This window comes from Pristiophorus japonicus, chromosome 15, assembly GCF_044704955.1.
Source record: "Pristiophorus japonicus isolate sPriJap1 chromosome 15, sPriJap1.hap1, whole genome shotgun sequence".
In the NCBI taxonomy this organism is placed as follows: Eukaryota; Metazoa; Chordata; class Chondrichthyes; family Pristiophoridae; genus Pristiophorus; species Pristiophorus japonicus.
Window position 1 is genome coordinate 182,150,930 of NC_091991.1, and position 26,846 is coordinate 182,177,775.

A 26,846-nucleotide genomic window follows, 5' to 3' on the forward strand; every position below is an offset into this window, starting at 1 on the left:
GCAGAAGAGCAGGGGAGTTCTCCCCGGTGTCCTGCCCAACATTTATCCCTCAATCAACATCACTAAAACAGATTATCTGGTCATTATCACATTGCTGTGTGTGGGAGCTTGCTGTGCACAAATTAGCTGCCACATTTCCCACATTACAGCAGTGACTACACTCCAAAAGTACTTCATTGGCTGTAAAGTGATTTGAGACGCCTGGTGGTTGTGAAAGGCGCTATATAAATGTAAGTCTTTCTTTTTTTTCCAGTTGAATGATCTAAGATCCCCTAAAAATCACCATATTACAATCCTTTCCTTAACTCTGTGTCCCGGGACCTAAACTATGAAACTCCTCCCATCTCGCCTCTTACAATCTCCAATTTTCTAATATTCAAAGGTGCAAAGAGACCTGGGTGTCATGGTACATCAGTCATTGAAGGTTGGCATGCAGGTGCAGCAGGCGGTTAAGAAAGCAAATGGCATGTTGGCCTTCATAGCAAGGGGATTTGAGTACAGGGGCAGGGAGGTGTTGCTGCAGTTGTACAGGGCATTGGTGAGGCCACACCTGGAGTATTGTGTACAGTTTTGGTCTCTTAACCTGAGGAAGGACATTCTTGCTATTGAGGGAGTGCAGCGAAGGTTCACCAGACTGATTCCCGGGATGGCGGGACTGACCTATCAAGAAAGACTGGATCAACTGGGCTTGTATTCACTGGAGTTCAGAAGAATGAGAGGGGACCTCATAGAAACATTTAAAATTCTGACGGGGTTAGACAGGTTAGATGCAGGAAGAATGTTCCCGATGTTGGGGAAGTCCAGAACCAGGGGTCACAGTCTAAGGATCAGGGGTAAGCCATTTAGGACCGAGATGAGGAGGAATTTCTTCACCCAGAGAGTGGTGAACCTGTGGAATTCTCTACCACAGAAAGTAGTTGAGGCCAATTCACTAAATATATTCAAAAAGGAGTTAGATGGAGTCCTTACTACTAGGGGGATCAAGGGGTATGGCGAGAAAGCAGGAATGAGGTACTGAAGTTGAATGTTCAGCCATGAACTCATTGAATGGCGGTGCAGGCTAGAAGGGCCGAATGGCCTACTCCTGCACCTATTTTCTATGTTTCTATGTTTCTATGTTTCAAGCTTAACATCACTTAATCACAAGAAAGAATTAAAGACAAGCATTTATCCGGTACCTATCGCCACCTCACGACATCCCAAAGTGCTTCACAGCCAACATCATACTTTTGGAGTGCAGTTACTGTTGTAATGTAGGAGGCCCGCCACCCAATGTGTGCACAGCAAGCTCCCATTAACAGCAATATGTTAATGAGCAGATAATCTGTTCTGGCGACGTTGGTTGAGGAAGGGATAAATATTATCGGGAGAGCTCCCCTGCTCTTCCTTGAATAGTGCAATAGGATCTGTTGAGAGGGTAGATGGGGCCTCGGCTTTACGTCTCACCCAGAAGCACTCGTCCCTCAGCACTGCATTGGGAGTGTCGGCCTGAATTACGTGCTCAAGTCTCTGGAGTGGGACGTGATCCCACGACCTTCTGACACCTTGATTATCCCCAGCTTCCCTTCTACTTATTTTTCGACCTTCGTTGAGTCTTGCTTTTGTAAGCTTTGGCCCTTCCTCCAACTTTCTCAACAGAAACAAAAACATTGCGTGAATCCTTTCCATTTCTGACAACTTAAATGCTGGATAGAAATGACTGGAGATAATGCTCAGGCGGAAGATATAGAGTAGATTTCATTATACTGTTACAATACTCTCTTTCATCAATCAATAAGCTTAAGTAAATCGGTTCCAAGGGTAATAAAATGTCAGTATTGACACAGCACCACCAAGAATATAAGGTTACTGACTGCAAGACCTTGTTACGTCAAGTGCCGAGCCTCTTGACCTTCGCAGGTTGGAGACAAACCTATGGCTCAATGTAATTTGAGAGAGTAGCTATTCTAATTAAATCTCATTGTCTGCATTCATCTCGAGCTAATGCTTCTTGATATTCTACAACCCAGACTGTTGGGGGGAGCGGGGAGAGTGGTGAGTGTGTGCTCTCGTGGGCTCACACAATTCATTGAGCTGTTCCCCCAATATCCTGACGCAGCCCGGGCTGGGTGAAGAAACCAGTTAGAGTGGAAAATCTGAGGCTGTTTCGGATCGGGATTCAATCGCTACCTGTTGTCTGCGAGCGCAGTTAATCATTTAAAATCTGAGCTCGATTGATTTTTTTTGCTAGCCAAGGGTATTAAGGGACATGGAGACAAGGCAGGTAGATGGAGTTAGGTCACAGGCCAGCCAGAATCTGATTGAATGGCGGAACAGGCTCGAGGGGCTGAATGGCCTCCTCCTGTCCTACGTTCCTGTGCTGTCTCTGGGGCACAAACGCTGGTCTTTACATGCAAACCTGTGAAAGAGACAATTTATTACAGCCAACCTTAATCTAATTGTTTGGCTCAATCCTACAGCACTCTCGATTTGGGCAACCTAATCTGACGCTCAGCCATGCTGTTAATTCATTTGATAAACAACACATCTGCTCCTTCTAGAGCATGAAGACATTATTACTTACCTATTGTTTCTCTGTATCAAACTGACTGCTGCATTTCCCGACATTACCAGAGTGACTACTTCCTTATGGCTGCTGACAACAGAAGATAGGGTCACATTGAAAACACGGCAGTCAGTCAAACAGAGGGATTGACATGGATTATCTCCTGGCCATGTTTGAGGCATGACCTGTCCGAGGGGGAGGTTTCACACTGAGCAGGGAGCACACATACAGCCGTGCAGTGGTTATGGTACTGAACTCGTAATCCAGAGATTGTAGGCATTAGCATAAAACAGGCAATATCGATTCGGCCGCCCATTGCACGTCTCTCCCGATTTTCATTTCTATATCGCCCGTTTAACACCAGTCACAATTATCCCCGTGACTTCAAATCCCACCTCGCGCAGTTTGAGAATTTGAATTCAGTTTTTAAAAAGCTGGAAAATAAAATGCTGGTGTCAGTAAAGGTCAGCATGGCCTGTCAGATGGTGGAAAAACCCCGATGCCCTTTCGGGAAGAAAACTGCTGCCCTTACCCGGTCTGGGCCTATATGTGACTCCAGTCCCATACCAACGTGGATAGGCTGGGTCTGTTTTCTTTGGAACAGAGGAGGCTGAGGGGAGACCTTATTGAGGTGTATAAAATTCTGAGGGGCCCGGATAGAGTGGCTAGGAAGGGGTCAACAACCAGGGGGCATAGTTTAAAGTAATTTGGGGGGAGGTTTAGAGGGGATTTGAGGGGAAATGTCTTCACCCAGAGGGTGGTGGGGGTCTGGAACTCACTGACTGAAAGAGTGGTAGAGGCAGAAACCCTCACCACATTTAATAAATACTTGGATGTGCACCTGAAGTACCGTAACCTACAGGGCTACGGACCGAGAGCTGGAAAGTGGGATTAGGCTGGGTAGCTCTTGGTCAGCCAGCACGGACACGATGGGCTGAATGGCTTCCTTCCGCGCTGTAAACTTCTGTGGTTCTATTCTATGACTCTTCCCTGCCCTGCAAAGTGGCCCAGCGACCTGCTGTACAAGGCTTGGACAACCACTGCTGGCCCACAAACAGAGAACGAATAAAAAAATAATATACTCAGCGGTATCATAGTGCAATAGATTCTCACTATAAGTTGTGGCAGTTGCTGATAAACCCAAGCTAAATAAGCCTGTGACAACTGAAGGGCCCGCGGGGATTAGAACAGTGAGATTAACGGTTGCTGTAAATTAAACCATGAAGGTGAAAATCAATAATGGGAGAGAAGGGTCGGCCTCCACACTCAATCACTCCTTCAACTGTGCTGCATGCTTCACAAAGCTTTTGATTGGAGTCATTGTGATGGGATGTGTGTCTATAGGTCTCTGAGTGCAGGTGAATTTGAGAATTCCCATTGGTTTAGACAGCAATATTCCACAGGCCAACAATATTGGTACAATGCAATATATTTCACTTTAAAAAAACAACACATTTCTCGGGCAGATGCCAATATGTTTCTCCACTGGCTGGCCCAGTGGTTTCTTCTGGTTGAACCAGTGGCTGGTACAGTGGTTAACCCTGGTTGCCCCAGTGGCTGGTACAGTGGTACCCCCAGTGATTGCCCCAGTGGTACCCCCAGTGGCTGGTACAGTGGTTTCTCAGTGGTTGCCCCAGTGGTACCCCCAGTGATTGCCCCAGTGGTACCCCCAGTGGTTGGTACAGTGGTTCCCCCAGTGATACCCCCAGTGTTTTGTACAGTGGTTCCCCCAGTGATTTCCCCAGTGGTATCCCCATTGGTTGGTACACTGGTTGGCCCAGTGATTGCCCCAGTGGTACCCCCAGTGGTTGCCCCAGTGGTACTCCCAGTGGTACCCTCAGTGATTGCCCCAGTGGTTGGTACAGTGGTTCCCCAGTGATTTCCCCAGTGGTACTCCCAGTGATACCCCCAGTGGTTGGTACAGTGGTTGGCCCAGTGGTACCCCCATTGGTTGGTACAGTGGTTGACCCAGTGGTACCCCAGTGATTGCCCCATCGGGTGGCCTAAACCCTGCTGAACAAAGGAGGCAGATGCTGAATCTCACCGTCCAGCCTCAGGCCTCGCGGTCCGAGCCTTGGCACAGCCTGCCTGGTGTGTGCCATAACAGGCTCGCTGGTTCAGTATGGTAAGTCACCGATGATGCAAGACAGACATAAGCTTTTTCCTTTATTTTCTCAACACGTGGTTCAGTTAGTGATTAGTCCCATCGAAAGTCCTGTCCCGCCATTTGATAAAACTTTACATTATACGGTCTGTAAAATTCTTTTAGTTGCTCAATAACGTCTGGGTCTATCTGGACGTGAGTCCTCCCTTTCGATTTTCCCAGGCAACGAGGCACGCCACTGTCCTCCGGTTTCTTCAGGCAAGGGAACCCCTTGGTTTTGTTGAAATAAAAATGTTTGTCGGTGACGATCCTCTTGAGGCCCAGGAAGTCCTGCACTTTGCCCATCTCTCCGGCCGGGTCAATGATCAGCCTCTCGCCGCTGACGAAGTGGATCTGAGAGAGGGGGAAGAACTGCAGCCAGTTCTCCAGGTGTAAGGCGTAGATCCCGATGCGGATCGCACTCCAAGAGGCGTCGATCAGGCCCAGGGTCCTGTTCTTGAAGGCCAGAACCTCAAAGGTTGGAATCTCCGGTTTCTTGGACAGTGTCTGGGTGTAGTCGGAAATGGCCCTGGTCACCGGGTTCCTCACCACCACGATCAGCTTGGTGTCCTTCGCCATCGAGAAGATCCGCTTTGGTGCCTCTCTGGTCACAAAGTAACTGGGCGTTTTCTCCATGGTGATCTGTCCGTCCAATGTCTTGGGCATCAAACTTCTAAAGACACAAAGAAAACAAGTGTTAATATTCTCGACGGTAGAAAGACTTGCATTTCTACAACGTATTTCACGAACACCAGACGTCCCAATCAGCCAATGAAGTGCTTTTCAGAGTGTAGTCGCTGTTGCAATGTGGGAAACGCGACAGCCAATTTGCGCACAGCAAGCTCCCACAAACAGCAATGTGATAATGATCAGATGATCTGCTTTAGTGATGTTGGTCGAGGGATAAATATCGGCCCCAGGACACCGGGGATAACTCCCCTGCTCTTAAAATAGTGACATGAGAGCAGACGGGGCCTCGGTTTAACGTCTCATCTGAAAGACGGCCCCTCTGACAATACGGCACTCCCTCAGTCTTGCACTGGAGTGTCAGCCTGGATTTTTGAGCTCAATTCTCTGGAGACTAACTTGAACCCACAGCCTTCATGACTCAGAGGCGAGTGTGGAGGGTGCTACCCACTGAGCTACTGGCTGACACTTCCAAAAAAAATCTGTCAAATTATCTTCCCGTCCACTGAGAATGCACAAAGGTGGGAGGATATGGTTAAAAACAAACAGGCAAAAAGAATTGAAGCAAACATTCTTGTACATGGGATGTGGGGGGAGTGTGTACATGAGGTGTGGGGGGAGAGTGTACATGGGGTGTGGGGGGTGAGTGTACATGGGGTGTGGGGGGAGTGTGTACATGGGGTGTGGGGGGAGAGTGTACATGGGGTGTGGGGGGTGAGTGTACATGGGGTGTGGGGGGAGTGTGTACATGGGGTGTGGGGGGAGAGTGTACATGGGGTGTGGGGGGAGAGTGTACATGGGGTGTGGGGGAGAGTGTACATGGGGTGTGGGGGGGAGAGTGTACATGGGGTGTAGGGGGGAGTGTACATGAGGTGTGGGGGGAGAGTGTACATGGGGTGTGGGGGGAGAGTGTACATGGGGTGTGGGGGTTGAGTGTACATGGGGTGTGGAGGGGGAGTGTACATGGGGTGTGGGGGGAGAGTGTACATGGGGTGTAGGGGGAGAGTGTACATGGGGTGTGGGGAGAGTGTACATGGGGTTTGGGGGGAGTGTACATGGGGTGTGGGGGGAGGGTGTACATGGGGTGTGGGGAGAGTGTACATGGGGTGTGGGGGGGAGTGTACATGGGGTGTAGAGGGGGAGTGTACATGGGGTGTGGGGGGAGAGTGTACATGGGGTGTGGGGGGAGAGTGTACATGGGGTGTGGGGGGAGAGTGTACATGGGGTGTAGGGGGAGAGTGTACATGGGGTGTGGGGAGAGTGTACATGGGGTGTGGGGGGAGTGTACATGGGGTGTGGGGGGAGGGTGTACATGGGGTGTGGGGAGAGTGTACATGGGGTGTGGGGGAGAGTGTACATGGGGTGTGGGGGGAGTGTACATGGGGTGTGGGGGGAGGGTGTACATGGGGTGTGGGGGGAGAGTGTACATGGGGTGTGGGGGGGAGTGTACATGGGGTGTGGGGGGAGAGTGTACATGGGGTGTGGGGGGGAGGGTGTACATGGGGTGGGGGGGGAGGGTATACATGGGGTGTGGGGGGGAGGGTGTACATGGGGTGTGGGGGGCAGTGTACATGGGGTGTGGGGGGAGAGTGTACATGGGGTGTGGGGGGAGAGTGTACATGGGGTGTGGGGGGAGAGTGTACATGGGGTGTGGGGGGAGAGTGTACATGGGGTGTGGGGGGGGATTCAATGGGTGGGTAGAGCCCGTGATAGGGGGAATGTACGTGGAGAAGGAGATTTGATCGTTTTGACATCCAGGACAAAAGGAGGTTCAATGTTTAAATGATTCATTGCATTTCAAATTTAATTTGACTCTGCAGAACTCTTAAATGTGATATTATCTTCCTTCTGAAGCTGAGTTGCTGAAGGTATTGAGTTACTGCAAGCCTTCGCTGTTTGTATATTCCAAATCCCAACCACATACTTAATGTCCTTAAACCAAGCACTAGTTGCTCAGTGTGACCAACAGTTCACAAAATCTTTTCCCATTAACCGATTTCCCCCATCAACATTTACCGCCCGAGTAAACACTGGGCCCATGTGTTCCACCATCTCTCAGTGAGCAGTACTCTCTCTCTCGCCTCTGAGTCAGGAGGTTGTGGGTTCATCGTCCCACTCCAGCACCTTGAGAACATAATCCAGGCTGACACTCCAGTGCAGTACTGAGGGAGTGTCGCACTGTCGGAGGGGCAGTACTGAGGGAGTGCCGCACTGTCGGAGGGGCAGTACTGAGGGAGTGCCGCACTGTCGGAGGGGCAGTACTGAGGGAGTGTCGCACTGTCGGAGGGGCAGTACTGAGGGAGTGTCGCACTGTCGGAGGGGCAGTACTGAGGGAGTGTCGCACTGTCGGAGGGGCAGTACTGAGGGAGTGCAGCACTGTCGGAGGGGCAGTGCTGAGGGAGTGCCGTACAGTCGGAGGGGCGATACTGAGGGAGTGCTGCACTGTCAGAGAGGCAGTACTGAGGGAGTGCTGCACTGTCGGAGGGGCTGTCTTTTCGATGAGGCCCCGCCTGCTCTCTCAGATCCCGTGGCACTGTTTGAAGATGAGCAGGGGAGTTCTCCCCGGTGTCCTGGGCCAATATTTATCCATCAACCAACATTACTAAAATAAATAATTTGGTTATTTATTTCATTGCTGTTTCTGAGACCTTGCTGTGCGTATGTTAGCTGCCGCGTTTCCGACATTAGAACAGCAATGTACTGTAAAGCGCTTTTGGGACGTCCTGCGGTTGTGAAGGGTGCTGTGATACCTCTCTCACATATGAACAAGAGCACATCTAACGCGTGAACCCAATCTCACCTCTCGCCGCCAAGCTCCCGCTCTCACCTAATCTCTCCTGTCGCTATGGTCAAGCACACCATCCCACACGCTGCCCCTCAGCTTCCCTGCCAGCCTACTTTGTTGGAGTCAGTGCACAATCTTCAACTTTGACTCATCCGCTTATCTCAAAACCGACCAGCTCCTCACCCCTCTGCCCTCCCTTGCTCCCATAATCCGAGTGCCTCTTACACCCAAGGTGGACCTCACCTACGAACCACATCTTGACTTGTTGCATCTTCTCCACTACTCTTTCCCACTATTGCTGGAGGCAACGGAGAGATCTCTAATCTCGAAGCGGGCAGTGGAGGTGTAATGTATGCCCCTGTGAGGATGCTCACCGGTTGGTGGAGCTGTTGCACTGTGAGTGGCTTAGCCAGTCACGTGATGTTCACAAGACTCAATAAAACCCCAGCCAGTTGGGTTTGGGGGATCCACGATGGGGCAGGTGGTTTTGAGCCTGGTGGATGAACTGGTAATGTGTCGTGTGATTGTTAAACCTTTGTTAATAAACCAACCAGTCCTTTATAGCAATGTGTTGCTATGGAAGTCCCCAGGAAGCAAATAGATTACAGGTGGGGTGGGGTGCAAGAGGGGGAAGCGAGTTGCGTAGGTGCAGGGAGAATCATGGCCAGTGGGGAAGAAACCGGCAAGTGCTGGTGGGGTGTAAATTCAAGATAGTTGCACTGATTATCCAGGAGTGGATCGAATGGAATAATAGCCGATTGGACCGGCAGAGGCCCACACACGGTACGCTACACTGGTCGGGGCCTTTTTTCTTTCGGCGGCCCTGTAAGCCGCCTATAATAGGCAGGAAAGCCTTATTTTAAAATTGAACTGAGGCTCCCACACACATTTCAAAGCCACACGCTGAATCTGTTTGACCAAGTTACAGGCTGCAATGCGCTGAATTGCATCAAAAATTCCAGAGCAGGAAAAGGCCACTCAGTCCATCAATCCCGCCCCATCCACAGGCCATGTTTCATTATTCTATTATTCTGGGGGTATGGTTCAGAAGTTTGCAGATGACACCAAAATAGGTTGTGGGTTGATAATGAAGAAGAAAGCTGTAGACTGCAGGAAGATATCAATGATCTGGTCAGGTGGGCAGAACAGTGGCAAATGGAATTCAATCCGGAGAAGTGTGAGGTAATGCATTGGGGAGGGCTAACAAGGCAAGGGAATACACATTAAATGGTAGGACACTGAGAAGTGTAGAGGAACAAAGGGATCTTGGAGTGCAGGTCCACAGGTCCCTGAAGGTAGCAGGCTAGGTAGATAAGGTGGTTAAGAAGGTATACAGAATACTTGCCTTTATAAAGGCATGGAATACAAGAGCAGGGACGTTATGCTTGAATTGTATAAAACACTAGTTAGGCCACAGCTGGAGTACTGTGTGCAGTTCTGGTCACCACATTACAGGAAAGATGTGATTGCACTGGAAAGGGTGCAGAGGAGATTTACGAGGATGTTGCCTGGACTGGAGCATTCTGGCTATGAGGAAAGATTGGAGATGCTGGGTCTGTTTTCGTTGGAACAGAGGAGGCTGAGGGGAGACTTGATTGAGGTGTATAAAATTATGGGGGGCCTGGATAGAGTGGATAGGAAGGACCTGTTTCCCTTGGTAGAGGGGTCAACAACCAGGGGGCAGAGATTTAAAGTAATTGGGGGGAGGTTTAGAGGAGATTTGAGGGAAAATGTCTTCACCCAGAGGGTGGTGGGGGTCTGGAACTCACTGCCTGAAAGGGTGGTAGAGGCAGAAACCCTCACCTCATTTAAAAGTACTTGGATGTGCACCTGAAGTGCCGTAACCTACAGGGCTACGGACCGAGAGCTGGAAAGTGGGATTAGGCGGGATAGCTCTTGGTCGGCCGGCACAGACACAATGGGCCGAAATGGCCTCCTTCTGTGCTGTAAATTTCTATGATTGTATGATTATAAACCCACAGTACTGTCGGGACCACACACAGCTCCTTGTCTGGCACAGCCGTTAATATCTCTAAAACCTGCAATCTCCTTTCTGGAGATCTAGACCCAGCTCCTTCTGAAGGTGCTGAATCAAACTCCCTTTCTCTGCGAGTCTGTTCCATGTGTGCACCATCCTGTGGGGGAATAAATCATTTCCAACACCTCCAACTCACACAAGGCTGGTCAGTCTTGTACATGTGTCTTCAGCTGCAGCACACGCTGTGCAAGTTAAATAACCAGTTCACTGCTCACTCCTCCAGATCTTTCATTGTGATAAAAACCTTCAGATACAAAAAGGAATTTGTAAAGCTGTATGTCACTTTATCATGTGTGCATAACACACAGCGAGGAGGAATACAACAGGGGCAATACATTGGAAAGAAAGACTTGCATTTCTGTAGAGCCTTTCACAACCACCAGACATCCCAAAGTGCTTTACAGCCAATGAAGTACTTTTGGAGTGTAGTCACTTTCGTAATGTGGAAAACACAGCAGCCAATTTGCACACAGCAAGCTCCCACACACAGCAATGTGATGATGACCAGGTAATCTGTTTTTTTGTTATGTTGATTGAGGGATAAATATTGACCAGGACATTGCACTGGAGTGTCAGCCTAGATTTATGTGTGGGACTGGAACCCATAACCTTCCAACTCAAAGGGATAAATATTGGCCAGGACACCAGGGATAACTCCCCTGCACTTCTTCGAAATAATGGCGTGGGATCTTTTACATCCATCTGAGAGAGCAGACGGGGCCTCAGTTTAACGTCTCATCTGAAAGACGGCACCTCCGACAGTGCAGCACTCCCTCAGCACTGCACTGGAATGTCAGCCTGGATTTAGGTGATTACCTTCTGATTCAGAGCTGAGGGTGTTACTAACTGAGCCATGGCTGACACAGAATACAACAGGGAATAGTACATGTACAGGGGACACTGAGACACACACGGGGTGTACAGTCCCAGACAGGAGTGAATCGTTCCCCTTTACCCGCTGTGTACTGTACATGTACAGGGGGCACTGAGACACACACGGGGTGTACAGTCCCAGACAGGAGTGGGTCGTTCCCTTTACCCGCTGTGTACTGTACATGTACAGGGGGCACTGAGACACACACGGGGTGTACAGTCCCAGACAGGAGTGAATCGTTCCCCTTTACCCCGCTGTGTACTGTACATGTACAGGGGACACTGAGACACACACGGTGTATACAGTCCCAGACAGGAGTGGGTCGTTCCCCTTTACCCCGCTGTGTACTGTACATGTACAGGGGACACTGAGACACACACGGGGTGTACAGTCCCAGACAGGAGTGGGTCGTTCCCCTTTACCCGCTGTGTATTGTACATGTACAGGGGGCACTGAGACACACACGGGGTGTACAGTCCCAGACAGGAGTGAATCGTTCCCTTTACCCGCTGTGTACTGTACATGTACAGGGGACACTGAGACACACACGGGGTGTACAGTCCCAGACAGGAGTGAATCGTTCCCCTTTACCCACTGTGTACTGTACATGTACAGGGGGCACTGAGACACACACGGGGTGTACAGTCCCAGACAGGAGTGAATCATTCCCTTTACCCGCTGTGTACTGTACATGTACAGGGGGCACTGAGACACACACGGGGTGTACAGTCCCAGACAGGAGTGAATCATTCCCTTTACCCGCTGTGTACTGTACATGTACAGGGGGCACTGAGACACACACGGGGTGTACAGTCCCAGGCGGGAGTGAATCATTCCCCTTACCCCGCTGTGTACTGTACATGTACAGGGGGCACTGAGACACACATGGGGTGTACAGTCCCAGACAGGAGTGAATCGTTCCCCTTTACCCTGTGTACTGTACATGTACAGGGGACACTGAGACACACACGGGGTGTACAGTCCCAGACAGGAGTGAATCGTTCCCCTTTACCCGCTGTGTACTATACATGTACAGGGGGCACTGAGACACACACGGGGTGTACAGTCCCAGACAGGAGTGAATTGTTCCCTTTACCCGCTGTGTACTGTACATGTACAGGGGACACTGAGACACACATGGGGTGTACAGTCCCAGACGGGAGTGAATCGTTCCCCTTTACCCGGCCATATACCAAGTTGTGTCTTATTTAACCCTTTAAGGAGCAGAGCAGCAATTGGACAAACCTGCTTTAAGCAGGAGCGATGTGTTGTAGCAGTAATGAGCCCCACGTGAAAGCCCTGAAGCTCAATAGAGACACTGCACTACCCTTTAAATGGAGATAAATCTGAGGCAGATGAAAGACAAATTGCCTTCACCTTGTGTATATTTAATCCAACAACGTGTTCTGTATGCACACTGCCACCTGTGTGGGATACCAACAGGAACGCAGTGTGTTCACTCATTAATATTACACCAGCCTTTATTTAGTCTTTAGTACACTGAGCTCTCGCACGTGCATTAACGAGCATCTTATTGCTTTCAAAAGTCCTGCGGCATCTAATTATTGCTTTACTGGCCAATTATATATTGATTTGGTTAATAGACATTAATTGGGTTTTTTCAGCACTATTTCATCCAGACACTCATCATCGAAGCCTAGCCCAGGATGCTTCTCCGCAAAGAAGGTGGGGCCCAAAGGGACTGAATAGGGGCCTCGTTCTACCCGGACCCTTTGCTACAGACTTTTAGTCTGTCAGACACATGAGAGCTGTTGTACGCTGGAGGCAGTGTAGAGCAAAGTGAAGATGATTCTGATCCCCAATGTCAGAGTCAGCGTTACGAGCAGATTGGAGAAACTTGTTTTTTTTAGCCTGTTAAGAAGGGAGTGATCTTTGCCTTTATTCATTCTCAGGATGTGGGCATCGCTGGCAAGGCCAGCATTTATTGCCCATTCTTAGTTGCCCTGAGAAGGTGGTGGTGAGCTGCCTTCTTGAACCGCTGTAGCCCGGAGGTAAGGATTTTGACTCCGTGATGATGAAGGAACGGCTGATATATTTCCAAGTCAGGATGGTGTGTGACTGGGAGGGGAACGTGGAGGTGGTGGTGTTCCCATGCGCCTGCTGCCCTTGTCCTTCTAGGTGGTACAGGTCGCGGGTTTGGGAGGTGCTGCCGAAGAAGCCTTGGCGAGTTGCTGCAGTGCATCTTGTCGATGGTACACACTGCAGCCAGGGGGCGCCGGTGGTGGAGGGAGTGAGTGTTTATACCCTATGTATGGAACAGGTAAATCCAGAAACATCTTTGAATTAAATTATGAGAGTAAGATACAGGTTCAAACTGGTAAAAGATAATCCGGAGGTTCCTCACGCAGCGTGATCAACAAATAGGCCAGACTGGAGAGGGAGTGGGAGAACACAACCAGGAGACATTGAAGAAAGAATTGAATCGTTGAACGAGGGGATTTTAGGTCTTTCTGGTTGGATGGCATTAGATGGGCCGAATGGCCTCCCTAATTCTTAATTGCCTTGTGATCACAACTACTTCCCCCCCCATGTACACTCTTCCCCTCCGCACACCCCATGTACACTACTTACCCCCACCCCATGTACACTATTTACCCTCACCACATGTACACTCCCCCAACACCCCATGTACACTCCCCCCCACACTCCATGTACACTCTTCCCCCCCCACACTCCATATACACTCTTTCCTCCCCATGTACACTCTCCCCCCCCATGTACACTCTTCCCCCCCCCACGTACACTCTTCCCCCCCCACCCACCCCATGTACACTCTTCCCCCCCACTCCCCACACCCCATGTACTCTTTTTCCCCCCACCCCCCATGTACTCTCTTCCCCCCCCCACCGCCCCACACCCCATGTACTCTCCCCTATCACGGACCCAGTGACTCTCCAGAGGAAAGCCACAGTATAGATACTCCATGATTCTCAAAGATGATCAGACCAGAACTGCAGAGTAAACGTGCATCCGCACATCACATTACTCAATGTGCAGAAGGTATTTGCTTGACCCGGTCACCATAGAGATCCCGGAGTATTTTCTCAGCTCATTCTGCACCTATCTGTAAAACATCCAATCCCATTCAGGTCTTTCCTTCAGCTAACATGTTCAACCAATCATCTCTCTGCTTGTCCTGCCTGGCGAGATTGATTGGCATTAAGTGAGACGTGTGGGGAGAATTAGTGTCCTTGTTTCATCGTGAAAGCCCTCCTGCACTTCCTACTCCCCAAACTGACTGATCCCCAAGAACCCGCAAACCAGCATCTAGCTTTCCTTTTCCCCATCGTAAAGTTCCAGACTCAGTCCTCTGGTCTACTCCCCACCCTCACCCTCCTCTCCCATCCCCCCTGGCTCACCAGCTGTTACACAACTATTTGCACACTGGGGAAACCTGCAGCTTACAAACAGTCAGAAGCAAGTGAGCAAAGAGGAGCTGGTGTAACAAGCGCTCAGCGCATCATCCAGACCCTCCATTCCGCATCTGCCCTTCAGGGTCGACAACAGAAATAGGGACAGTCACAAGTAACCGGGCAACTCTTCAAATGGGGAACAGTTTATAGCGTGGGGGAATAAAGGGTAGTGTAACCTCCACCAGCCTCTCCCTTTTATGTCTCTCTACAGATTGCAGTACTTTAACTGTACAGTCACATAAGGTGTGCCACCAGAGGGCACTTGCGGTGGGAGACCTGAGGGTCACCTGTATAGGTGTGCAGGGCCCAGTATAAAAGGCTACCCAACATGCTGGTGCCTCACTCTGGAGTTACAATAAATGGGACTAAGGTCACAACAGCTCGAGTACAATACTAGACCTCGTGGAGTCATTCATAGAGTATTACAGACATAACAACTTCCACCAGCCTCTCCCTTTTACGTCTCTCTCTTGATTGCGGCACTTTAATTTGAATTCCAGCAGTGAGACGGGTCAAGCTGGTCAGTGCCAAGCCCGAGTGTGCCCAGTCAGCTGCTGGCTGTTTCTCATCTCCAGCCTCTCCCGTCCTGTGATTTGAGAATATTTACACCCATGAACCACGAGGGCAACGACTAGTCTTCAACTGAGCTGTGTCCCACAATAGATCCAATCAAATCCCGTTAACTGCTCAGACATTCCAAGTACAGATAGAAACATAGAAACATAGAAAATAGGTGCAGGAGTAGGCCATTCGGCCCTTCGAGCCTGCACCACCATTCAATAAGATCATGGCTGATCATTCCCTCAGTACCCCGTTCCTGCTTTCTCTCCATACCCCTTGATCCCCTTAGCCGTAAGGGCCATATTTAACTTCCTCTTGAATATATCCAATGAACTGGCCTCAACAACTCTCTGCGGCAGGGAATTCCACAGGTTAACAACTCTCTGAGTGAAGAAGTTTCTCCTCATCTCAGTCCTAAATGGCCTACCCCTTATCCTAAGACTATGTCCCCTGGTTCTGGACTTCCCCAAAATCGGGAACATTCTTCCCGTATCTAACCTGTCCAGTCCCGTCAGAACCTTATACATTTCTATGAGATCCCCTCTCATCCTTCTAAACCCCAGTGAATAAAGGCCCAATTGATCCAGTCTCTCCTAATATGACAGTCCAGCCATCCATGGAATCAGTCTGGTGAACGTTCGCTGCACTCCCTCAATAGCAAGAACGTCCTTCCTCAGATTAGATCAAAACTGTACATAATATTCCAGGTGAGGCCTCACTAAGGCCCTGTACAACTGCAGTAAGACCTCCCTGCTCCTATACTCAAATCCCCTAGCTATGAAGGCCAATATACCATTTGCCTTCTTCACCGCCTGCTGTACCTGCATACCCACTTTCAGTGACTGATGAACCATGACACCCAGGTCTCGTTGCACCTCCCCTTTTCCTAATCTGCCGCCATCCAGATAATATTCTGCCTTCGTGTTTTTGCCCCCAAAATGGATAACCTCATACTTATCCACATTATACTGCATCTGCCATGCATTAGCCCACTCACCTAACCTGTCCAAGTCACCCCGCACCCTGTAATCCATTAGGATCATTTCCTTCTATGCTCATTGCAACTCAAACCCCTTCCCATTCACTTCTACTATACACAATTCCAATGGACCAAACCCCTTCCCATTCACTCCCATTGTACAGAATCCCAATGGACCCAAACCCCTTCCCATTCACTCCCATTGTACAGAATCCCAATGGAACCAAATCCCTTCCCATTCATTCCCATTGTACACAATCCCAATAGAAAGATAGAAACATAGAAACTGGGTGCAGGAGTAGGCCATTCGGCCCTTCTAGCCTGCACTGCCATTCAATGAGTTCATGGCTGAACATGTAACTTCAGTACCCCATTCCTGCTTTCTCACCATACCCCTTGATTCCCCTAGTAGTAAGGACTTCATCTAACTTCTTTTTGAATATATTTAGTGAATTGGCCTCAACCACTTTCTGTGGTAGAGAATTCCACAGGTTCACCACTCTCTGGGTGAAGAAATTCCTCCTCATCTCGGTCCTAAATGGCTTCCCCCTTATCCTTAGACTTTGTCCCCTGGTTCTGGACTTCCCCAACATTGGGAACATTCTTCCTGCATCTAACCTGTCTAACCCCGTCAGAATTTTAAACGTTTCTATGAGGTCCCCTCTCATTCTTCTGAACTCCAGTGAATACAAGCCCAGTTGATCCAGTCTTTCTTGATAGGTCAGTCCCGCCATCCCGGGAATCAGTCTGGTGAACCTTCGCTGCACTCCCTCAATAGCAAGAATGTCCTTCCTCAGGTTAGGAGACTAAAACTGTGCACAATACTCCAGGTGTGGCCTCACCAAGGCCCTGTACAATTGTAGCAACACCTCCCTGCCCCTGTACTCAAATCCCCTCGCTATGAAGGCCAACATGCCATTTGTTTTCTTAACCGCCTGCTGTACCTGCATGCCAACCTTCAATGACTGATGTACCATGACACCCAGGTCTCTTTGCACCTCCCCTTTTCCTAATCTGTCACCATTCAGATAATAGTCTGTCTCTCTGTTTTTACCACCAAAGTGGATAACCTCACATTTATCCACATTATACTTCATCTGCCATGCATTTGCCCACTCACCTAACCTATCCAAGTCGCTCTGCAGCCTCATAGCATCCTCCTCGCAGCTCACACTGCCACCCAACTTAGTGTCATCCGCAAATTGGAGATACTACATTTAATCCCCTTGTCTAAATCATTAATGTACAGTGTAAACAGCTGGGGCCCCAGCACAGAACCTTGCGGTACCCCACTAGTCACTGCCTGCCATTCTGAAAAGTCCCCATTTACTCCTACTCTTTGCTTCCTGTCTGACAACCAGTTCTCAATCCATGTCAGCACACAACCCCCAATCCCATGTGCTTTAACTTTGCACAATAATCTCTTGTGTGGGACCTTGTCGAAAGCCTTCTGAAAGTCCAAATATACCACATCAACTGGTTCTCCCTTGTCCACTCTACTGGAAACATCCTCAAAAAATTCCAGAAGATTTGTCAAGCATGATTTCCCTTTCACAAATCCATGCTGACTTGGACCTATCATATTACCTCTTTCCAAATGCACTGCTATGACATCCTTAATAACTGATTCCATCATTTTACCCACGACCGATGTCAGGCTGACCGGTCTATAATTCCCTGTTTTCTCTCTCCCTCCTTTTTTAAAAAGTGGGGTTACATTGGCTACCCTCCACTCCATAGGAACTGATCCAGAGTCAATGGAATGTTGGAAAATGACTGTCAATGCATCCACTATTTCCAAGGCCACCTCCTTAAGTACTCTGGGATGCAGTCCATCAGGCCCTGGGGATTTATCGGCCTTCAATCCCATCAATTTCCCCAACACAATTTCCCGACTAATAAGGATTTCCCTCAGTTCCTCCTCCTTACTAGACCCTCTGACCCCTTTTATATCCGGACCCAAACCTCTCCTCATTCACTCCCATTGTACACAATCCCAATGGACCCAAACCCCTCCTCATTCACTCCCATTGTACACAATCCCAATGGACCCAAACCCCTTCCCATTCAAGTGTTGATGATCTTCCCTACTTTCCTTGTTCCTCTCTGACTTGGGCTGCCATGCCCTGGGGCTGTTGAGGTGTGTGTGCCAGTCCCCAGTGCTCCGGCGATACCTCCTTTGCTGTGTGTATTGCTGGCTCCTGTGTGGGCTGGAGCCAAGCGTCTATTGCAGCTCTGTGCCACACAAATGAGTCAGCCTGATCCACAGGTGACATCAGCACCTCAGGGCCTTGCGGGACCAATCACCACCCACCCACGCTTACCGCATTGTCTAATTAACAATTCCTTTTATTAACAAGAAAGAGAGTTATTTATTCAGCAGGGGCAGGGGATTTTCAAACATCATATTGCTCACTTTGGCAGAGATGGTTTCAACATAGAAAGAAAGGCCTCCCATGTCTACAGCCCCTTTCAACACTTCAGGGCGTCCCAAAGTGCTTTCAGCCACTGAAGTACTTTGGTAATGTAGATAACACAGCAGCCAATTTGTGCATAACAAAACCCTACTCACAGCAATGTGAGAATGATTAGATAATCTGTTTTAGTGATGTTGATTGAAGGATAAATATTGGCCGGGACACTGGGGAGAACTCCCCTGCTCTTCTTCGAAATAGTGTGACGGGATCTTTTACATCCACCTGAGAGGGAAGACAGTTTAATGTCTTATCCAAAAAACAGTAGCTTTGACAGTGCGGCGCTCCCTCAGTATTGCCCCTCCGACAGTGCGGTGCTCCCTCAGTACTGCCCCTCCGACAGTGCGGTGCTCCCTCAGTGCTGCCCCTCCGACAGTGCGGCACTCCCTCAGTACTGCCCCTCCGACAGTGCGGCGCTCCCTCAGTACTGCCCCTCCGATAGTGCGGCACTCCCTCAGTACTGCCCCTCCGACAGTGCGGCACTCCCTCAGTACTGCCCCTCCGACAGTGCGGCGCTCCCTCAGTACTGCCCCTCCGACAGTGCGGCGCTCCCTCAGTACTGCCCCTCTGACAGTGCAGCACTCCCTCAGTACTGCCCCTCCGATAGTGCGGCACTCCCTCAGTACTGCCCCTCTGACAGTGCGGCGCTCCCTCAGGACTGCCCCTCCGACAGTGCGGCACTCCCTCAGTATTGCCCCTCCGACAGTGCGGCGCTCCCTCAGTACTGCCCCTCTGACAGTGCAGCACTCCCTCAGTACTGCCCCTCCGACAGTGCGGCACTCCCTCAGTACTGCCCCTCCGACAGTGCGGCACTCCCTCAGTACTGCCCCTCCGACAGTGCGGCACTCCCTCAGTACTGCCCCTCCGACAGTGCGGCACTCCCTCAGTACTGCCCCTCCGACAGTGCGGCACTCCCTCAGTACTACACTGGGAGTGTTAGTCTGGATTATGGGCTCAAATCTCTGGAGTAGAGATTGAACCTACGACCTTCTGACTCAGAGGCCAGAGCAACACCCACTGAGCGATGGCTGACACCATGGAGAGGGGTTGTTGCATTCATCATTGGTGTTTGGCAATGGACTGCCATTTGTTTGCTTTCTGTTTAGAGGGAGATGGACCTCCCCTGTTGCTGAGACCAGTTAAATATTCCCCTCCAATGTTGTCTCTTCCCTTCCACCTTAAGGTTTGCAGAGCGACCGAGATGTTGAAGTAACTGTTGGAAAGGACAGCTCAGAACACAAGATTACCTCGTCTACTGGGCTGTATTCATTCGAGGCAGACTTACTGGTATCTGAGCTGTTGAGAGTAAAAAAAGTAGAGAATTTAATTCCCATATTGGACTGTTCAGTCACCTAAAAACTCACTTTTAGAGTGGAAGCAAGTCGATTTCGAGGGACTGCCTATGATGATGATGAAAAAATCCACACAGGGGCACCTTCCACCCCTTCAATTGGAGTTCAGGACTGGAATATCGGGCCGTTCATTAAAACATCTGTGAACTCATCCCTTTTGGTGTGGAAGCAAGCCATCCTCGTTCGAGGGACCGCCTATGATGATGATGATGATGAGTGTCCAAGGTTCCATTGGTAAACAGGGTTCAGCTCACGGCCGTCCATCCCACGCACCCAATGTCCAGCACGGGCCATCTCCTGTCACGTGGGCCGGTGAGGCTTCCAAATGGGGACAAAACAGAAAGTGATATTCCCAGGCACAATATTTAGGATAAATTGCACCTCATTTCTGCCGCTACCTCCTGCGTGATCCCACCATCGATCACATCTCCCCCTCCCCTCCCTTCTCAGCGTTCTAAAGGGATCGCCCCCTCCGCGACCCCCTGGTCCATTCCGCAGTCGCCCCAAGCTCCCGCTCTCCTTCCCACGACACCTGACACCTTCCCGTGCAAGTGCAGGAGATGCAACACCTGCCCTTTTACCCCCTCCCTTCCCACTATCCAGGGCCCCAAACACTCCTTCCCGGTGAAACAGTGATTTACTTGTACTTCTGTCAATTCAGTATACTGTGTTCACTGCTCACGGTGTGGTCTCTACATTGGGGAGACCGAGCGTAGATTGGGTGAGCGCTTTGTGGAGCACCTCCGTTCAGTCCGTAAGTGTGACCCTGAGCTTCCGGTCGCCTGTCACTTTAATTCCCCGCTCCACTCGCACTCTGACCTCTCCGTCCTCGGCCTCCTACACTGTTCCAACGGAGCTCAATGCGAGCTCGAGGAGTCCGTGAAGGTTGTGGGTTCAAGTCCCATTCTATAACCTTGAACACACAAATCTAGGCTGACTCAATACTGAAGGAGTTCCGCACTTTCGGAGGGGCAGTACTGAGGAAGTGCCGCCCTGTCGGAGGGGCAGTACTGAGGGAGTGCCGCACTGTCGGAGGGGCAGTACTGAGGGAGTGCTGCACTGTCAGAGCGGCAGTACTGAGGGAGTGCCGCACTGTCAGAGGGGCAGTACTGAGGAAGCGCCGCACTGTCGGAGGGGCAGTACTGAGGGAGTGCTGCACTGTCGGAGGGGCAGTACTGAGGGAGTGCCGCACTGTCGGAGGGGCAGTACTGAGGGAGTGCCGCACTGTCGGAGGGGCAGTACTGAGGGAGTGCCGCACTGTCGGAGGGGTAGTACTGAGGGAGTGCCGCACTGTCGGAGGGGCAGTACTGAGGGAGTGCTGCACTGTCAGAGCGGCAGTACTGAGGGAGTGCCGCACTGTCGGAGGGGCAGTACTGAGGGTGTGCCGCACTGTCGGAGGGGCAGTACTGAGGAAGCGCCGCACTGTCGGAGGGGCCATCTTTCGGATGAGACGTTAAACCGAGGCCCCGTCTACTCTCTCAGGCGGATGTAAACGATCCCGTGGCACTATTTTGAAGAAGAGCAGCGGAGTTCTCCCTGGTGTCCTGGGGCCAATATTTATCCCTCAATCAACATCACTAAAACAGATGATATAAATGCAAGTCTTGCTTTCTTAATTATACCCAGCTTTCATAGAAACATAGAAAATTGGTGCAGGAGTAGGCCATTCGGCCCTTCGAGCCTTCACCACCATTCAATATGATCATGGCTGATCATGCAACTTCAGTACCCCATTCCTGCTTTCTCGCCATACCCCCTGATCCCTTTAGCCCTAACTCCCTTTTGAATATATCTAACGAACTGGCATCAACAACTTTCTGTGGTCGAGAATTCCACAGGTTCACCACTCTCTGAGTGAAGAAGTTTCTCCTCATCTCGGTCCTAAATGGCTTACCCCTTATCCTTAGACTGTGTCCCCTGGTTCTGGACTTCCCCAACATTGGGAACATTCTTCCTGCATCTAACCTGTCTAATCCCGTCAGAATTTTAAACGTTTCTATGAGATCTCCTCTCATTCTTCTAAATTCAAGTGAATATAAGCCCAGTCGATCCAGTCTTTCTTCATATGTCAATCCCGCCATCCCAGGAATCCCCCCGAGACTGAGCCCAGCCCGGGGGGAAATCTACCCCAGGGTTTCTTATCCCTGCTACACGTGATGCCCCATAACCTGGGCTATAATTGATGAACGTCTTTACGATAACCACCCCCTAACGATGCCCTGGCAGGGCTGACGGGACAGGTTGGTGAGACCATGGGGTGAGGCAGGTGGGCATCATTCAAAGTGAACTTAACACAATCACTAAGGAGGTGGTACTCAGTAAGATAATGGGACTAAAGGCAGATAAATCCCCTGGACCTGATGACTTGCACCCTAGGGTCTTAAGAGAAGTTGCAGCAGGAATTGTGGATGCATTGGTTGTAATTTACCAAAATTCCCTGGATTCTGGGAAGGTCCCAGCAGATTGGAAAACTGCAAATGTAACACCCTTATTTAAAAAAGGAGGCAGACAAAAAGCAGGAAACTATAGACCAGTTAGCCTAACAGCTGTGGTTGGGAAAATGTTGGAGTCTATTATTAAAGAAGCAGTAGCAGGACATTTGGAAAAGCAAAATTCGGTCAGGCAGAGTCAGCATGGAGTTATGAAAGGGGAAGTCATGTTTGGCTAATTTGCTGGAATTCTTTGAGGATGTAACGAACAGGGTGGATAAGGGGGAACCAGTGGATGTGGTGTATTTGGATTTCCAGAAGGCATTTGACAAGGTGCCACATTAAAGGTTACTGCACAAAATAAAAGTTCACAGGATTGGGGGTAATATATTAGCATGGATAGAGGATTGGCTAACTAACCAAGAACAGAGAGTCGGGATAAATGGGTCATTCTCTGGTTGGCAACCAGTAACTAGTGGGGTGCCGCAGGGATCAGTGCTGGGACCCCAACTATTTACAATCTATATTAACGACTTGGAAGAAGGGACTGAGTGTAATGTAGCCAAGTTTGCTGACAATACAAAGATGGGAGGAAAAGCAATGTGTGAGGAGAACACAAAAAATCTGCAAAAGGACATAGACAGGCTAAGTGAGTGAGCAAAGATTTGGCAGATGGAGTATAATGTTGGAAAGTGTGAGGTCATGCACTTCGGCAGAAAAAAATCAAAGAGCAAGTTATTATTTAAATGGAGAAAGATTGCAAAGTGTCGCAGTACAGCGGGACCTGGGGGTATTTATGCATGAAACACAAAAAGGTTAGTATGTAGTTACAGCAAGTGATCAGGAAGGCCAATGGAATCTTGGCTTTTATTGCAAAGGGGATGGAGTATAAAAGCAGGGAAGTCTTGCTACAGCTATGCAGAGTATTGGTGAGGCCACACCTGGAATACTGCGTGCAGTTTTGGTTTCCATATTTACGAAAGGATATACTTGCTTTGGAGGCAGTTCAGAGAAGGTTCACTCGGTTGATTCCGGAGATGAGGGGGTTGACTTATGATGAAAGATTGAGTAGGTTGGGCCTCTACTCATTGGAATTGAGAAGAATGAGAGGTGATCTTATTGAAACGTATAAGATTATGAGGGGGCTTGACAAGGTGGATGCAGAGAGGATGTTTCCACTGATGGGGGAGACTAGAACTAGAGGGCATGATCTTAGAATAAGGGGCCGCCCATTTAAAACTGAGATGAGAAATTTCTTCTCTCAGACGGTTGTAAATCTGTGGAATTCGCTGCCTCAGAGAGCTGTGGAAGCTGGGACATTGAATAAATTTAAGACAGAAATAGATAGTTTCTTAACTGATAAGGGAATAAGGGGTTATGGGGAGCGGGCAGGGAAGTGGAGCTGAGTCCATGATCAGATCAGTCATGATCGTATTGAATGGCGGAGCAGGCTCGAGGGGCCGGATGGCTGACTCCTGCTCCTATTTCTTATGTTCTTAGGATCCTGCTGCAGATCGGCACACAGTGGCTCGGGATGGAAGGTTTGTGGGATGGGATGACGGATCAGGCTTGGTCAGTCTGCCCCCCTTCCCCGCCCCGCCCCCCGCCCCGCCATGGTCAGATAGCCCGGGGGCAGTGCCACCAACTGAGCCTGCAAAAAGCAGGGGTGTGCGTAGGGGGAGGGTGTGTGTGGGGTCTCTATCCCTTGTTGGGACTGAAACCTTTCACTATCCCGTCGCACATCCATTGCTGCAGGCACCACCTTATTCTGTGCTCAGCCCCCTTCCCCCCGCCCTCACAGTGACACAGTAACTCAGCATTGCTGAACTTGCACATCATCGCCTTACATTGGCAATTTAATTCGAGAAGTCTCCTCGCTTCCACTTTATCTGCTGCCCTCATTACATTAAAACTTGTCTCGTCATTTTACTCAGAATCTAATCTCAGTGCAGGCAACCCAGCCTCCCTGGAACTGGCCATTTGCTGAGCGGGGGATCCTCTCTCCCCTCTCCTGCATCACTGCCTCTCCCCCGCTCTGCTGACCTCAAGTGAAGACAATATTTTAAGTGCCACCTGACTAATGGATCACACCCTGCCCCTCGTTCCATGATACTGAACCACGGCCAGGCTCTGCTCGCCAATCACACACGTGCCTCAGACATGGGAGCCGCTGCAGTCAATGATCCGGGGCACGGCTGGGCTCCCAGTGGATGGGCTACGGTGCTGCAATGCTTGGGTTACCAGACCAGCGATTGTGAGTTCCAATCCCACCATATCTGTTTAGAAATTTGAATTCAGCTTCAAAATAAGTCACCATGAAGCCGTCAGATTGTCTCAAAGTCCAACTGCTTCACTACCGCCCTTGAGGGAGGGAGATCTGCTGTCCTTACCCGGTCTGAGCCTATATGTGACTCCAGTACCACACCCACGTGGTTGACTCTTAACTGCCCTCTGAAGTGGCCGAGTGACATTCTCAGGGTAAACAGGGATTTTTAAAACTAATTCTCGGTATGTGAGCGTCGCTGGCAAGGCCGGCATTTATTGCCCATCCCTAACTGCCCCTTGAGAAGGTGGTGGTGAGCCGCCTTCTTGAACCGCTGCAGTCCGTGTGGTGAAGGTGCTCCCACAATGCTGTTAGGGAGGGAGTTCCAGGATTGTGACCCAGCGACGATGAAGGAACGGCCGATATATTTCCAAGTCAGGATGGTGTGTGACTGGGAGGGGAACGTGGAGGTGGTGGTGTTCCCATGCGCCTGCTGCCCTTGTCCTTCTAGGTGGTGGAGGTCACCGGTTTGGGATGATGGGCATAAATGCCGGCCTTGCCAATGATACATCACGCAAATAAATATTAAAACACATGACACTGAACACCGTCTCTCGGACCCTCACAGGGTCCTCATCCAAGGAAGTAAAACATACTGGTGCGAATTGGACTCATCGAACCAGCAACATCGCTGTCCCTGTTTCACACTGTCGCACACAGTCTCCACCACACTGCTGCTCCTTCGATCGCTGAAACTCCAGGGGAACATTGGGAGCACCTTGTGGGTGTGAGAGTGTTTGAGTGTTTGTTAGTGTCAGGATTCTTCACTGTAGTCAAGGCCACCTATGGTCCAAACTCCCAAGTCCCCACCCCAATCCTGGCCAAGAACGGGGAAACACTCATCAAGGACATCGAGGCAGTCAGGGCCCGACGGAAGGAGCACTTTGAAGATCTCCTCGATCGAGACTCTGCCTTTGACTCGAGTGTTCTCGACTCCATCCCGCAGCATGCGACCCGCCACCACCTCAGTGAGACCCCAACACTGCACGAGGTAGGCAAAGCCATAAAACAGCTCAAGAATAACAAGGCTACGGGAGCGGATGGAATCCCTGCTGAGGCGATAAAGTATGGCGGAGAGGCGCTGTTGGCGTGGATACATGACCTCATCTCTCTCATCTGGAGGGAGGAGAGCATGCTGGGAGATCTCACAGATGCAGTGATCGTGACCATCTTTAAAAAGGGGACAAGTCCGACTGCAGCAACTACAGGGGAATCTCCCTGCTATCAGGGCACTGGGAAAGTTGTCGCTAGAGTTCTCCTCAACCGTCTTCTCCCCGTGGCCGAGGAGCTCCTCCCGGAGTCACAATGCAGATTTCGTCCACTCCGGGACACAACGGACATGATCTTTGCAGCGCGACAGCTTCAGGAAAAATGCAGGGAGCAGCGCCAGCCCTTATACATGGCCTTCTTCGATCTTACAAAGGCCTTTGACAATGTCAGCCGCCAGGGTCTATGGAGCGTCCTCCTCCGTTTGGAAAGCCCCCAAAATTATGTCACCATCCTTCGCCTGCTCCACGATGACATGCAAGCCGTGATCCTTACCAACAGATCCATCACAGACACAATCCACGTCCGGACCGGGGTCAAACAGGGCTGTGTCATCGCGCCCACCCTCTTCTCAATTTTCCTCGCTGCCATGCTCCACCTCACAGTCAACAAGCTCCCCGCTGGAGTGGAACTAAACTACAGAACCAGTGGGAAGCTGTTTAACCTTCGCCATCTCCAGGCCAGGTCCAAGACCACTCCAACCTCTGTCGTTGAGCTACAGTACGCGGACGACCCCTGCGTCTGTGCACACACAGAGGCTGAACTCCAGGATATAGTCGACGTATTTACCGAGGCGTATGAAAGCATGGGCCTTACGTTAAACATCCGTAAGACAAAGGTCCTCCACCAGCCTGTCCTCGCCGCACAGCACTGCCCCCCAGTCATCAAGATCTACGGTGTGGCCCTGGACACTGTGGACCATTTCCCATACCTTGGGAGCCTCCTATCAACAAGAGCAGGCATTGACGACGAGATCCAACATCACCTCCAGTGCGCCAGTGCAGCCTTCGGCCGCCTGAGGAAAAGAGTGTTTGAAGATCAGGCCCTCAAAACTGCCACCAAGCTCATGGTCTACAGGGCTGTAGTAATCCCCGCCCTCCTGTATGGCTCAGAGACATGGACCATGTACAGTAGACACCTCAAGTCGCTGGAGAAATGCCACCAACGATGTCTCT

The 26,846-nt window shown here is 50.3% G+C and overlaps 1 protein-coding gene across 1 annotated transcript in view; it reads right to left on the reverse strand.

Moving 5' to 3' along the window:
- Positions 1–4,742: 4,742 nt before the first annotated feature.
- Positions 4,743–26,846, reverse strand: part of LOC139280541 (heparan sulfate glucosamine 3-O-sulfotransferase 2-like) — a 95,061-nt gene continuing 72,957 nt past the window's right edge. Inside the window, exon 3 of the mRNA XM_070900026.1 lies at positions 4,743–5,361. Coding sequence (XP_070756127.1) covers positions 4,743–5,361 — 619 coding nt within the window. The remainder of the gene's footprint in view (positions 5,362–26,846) is intronic.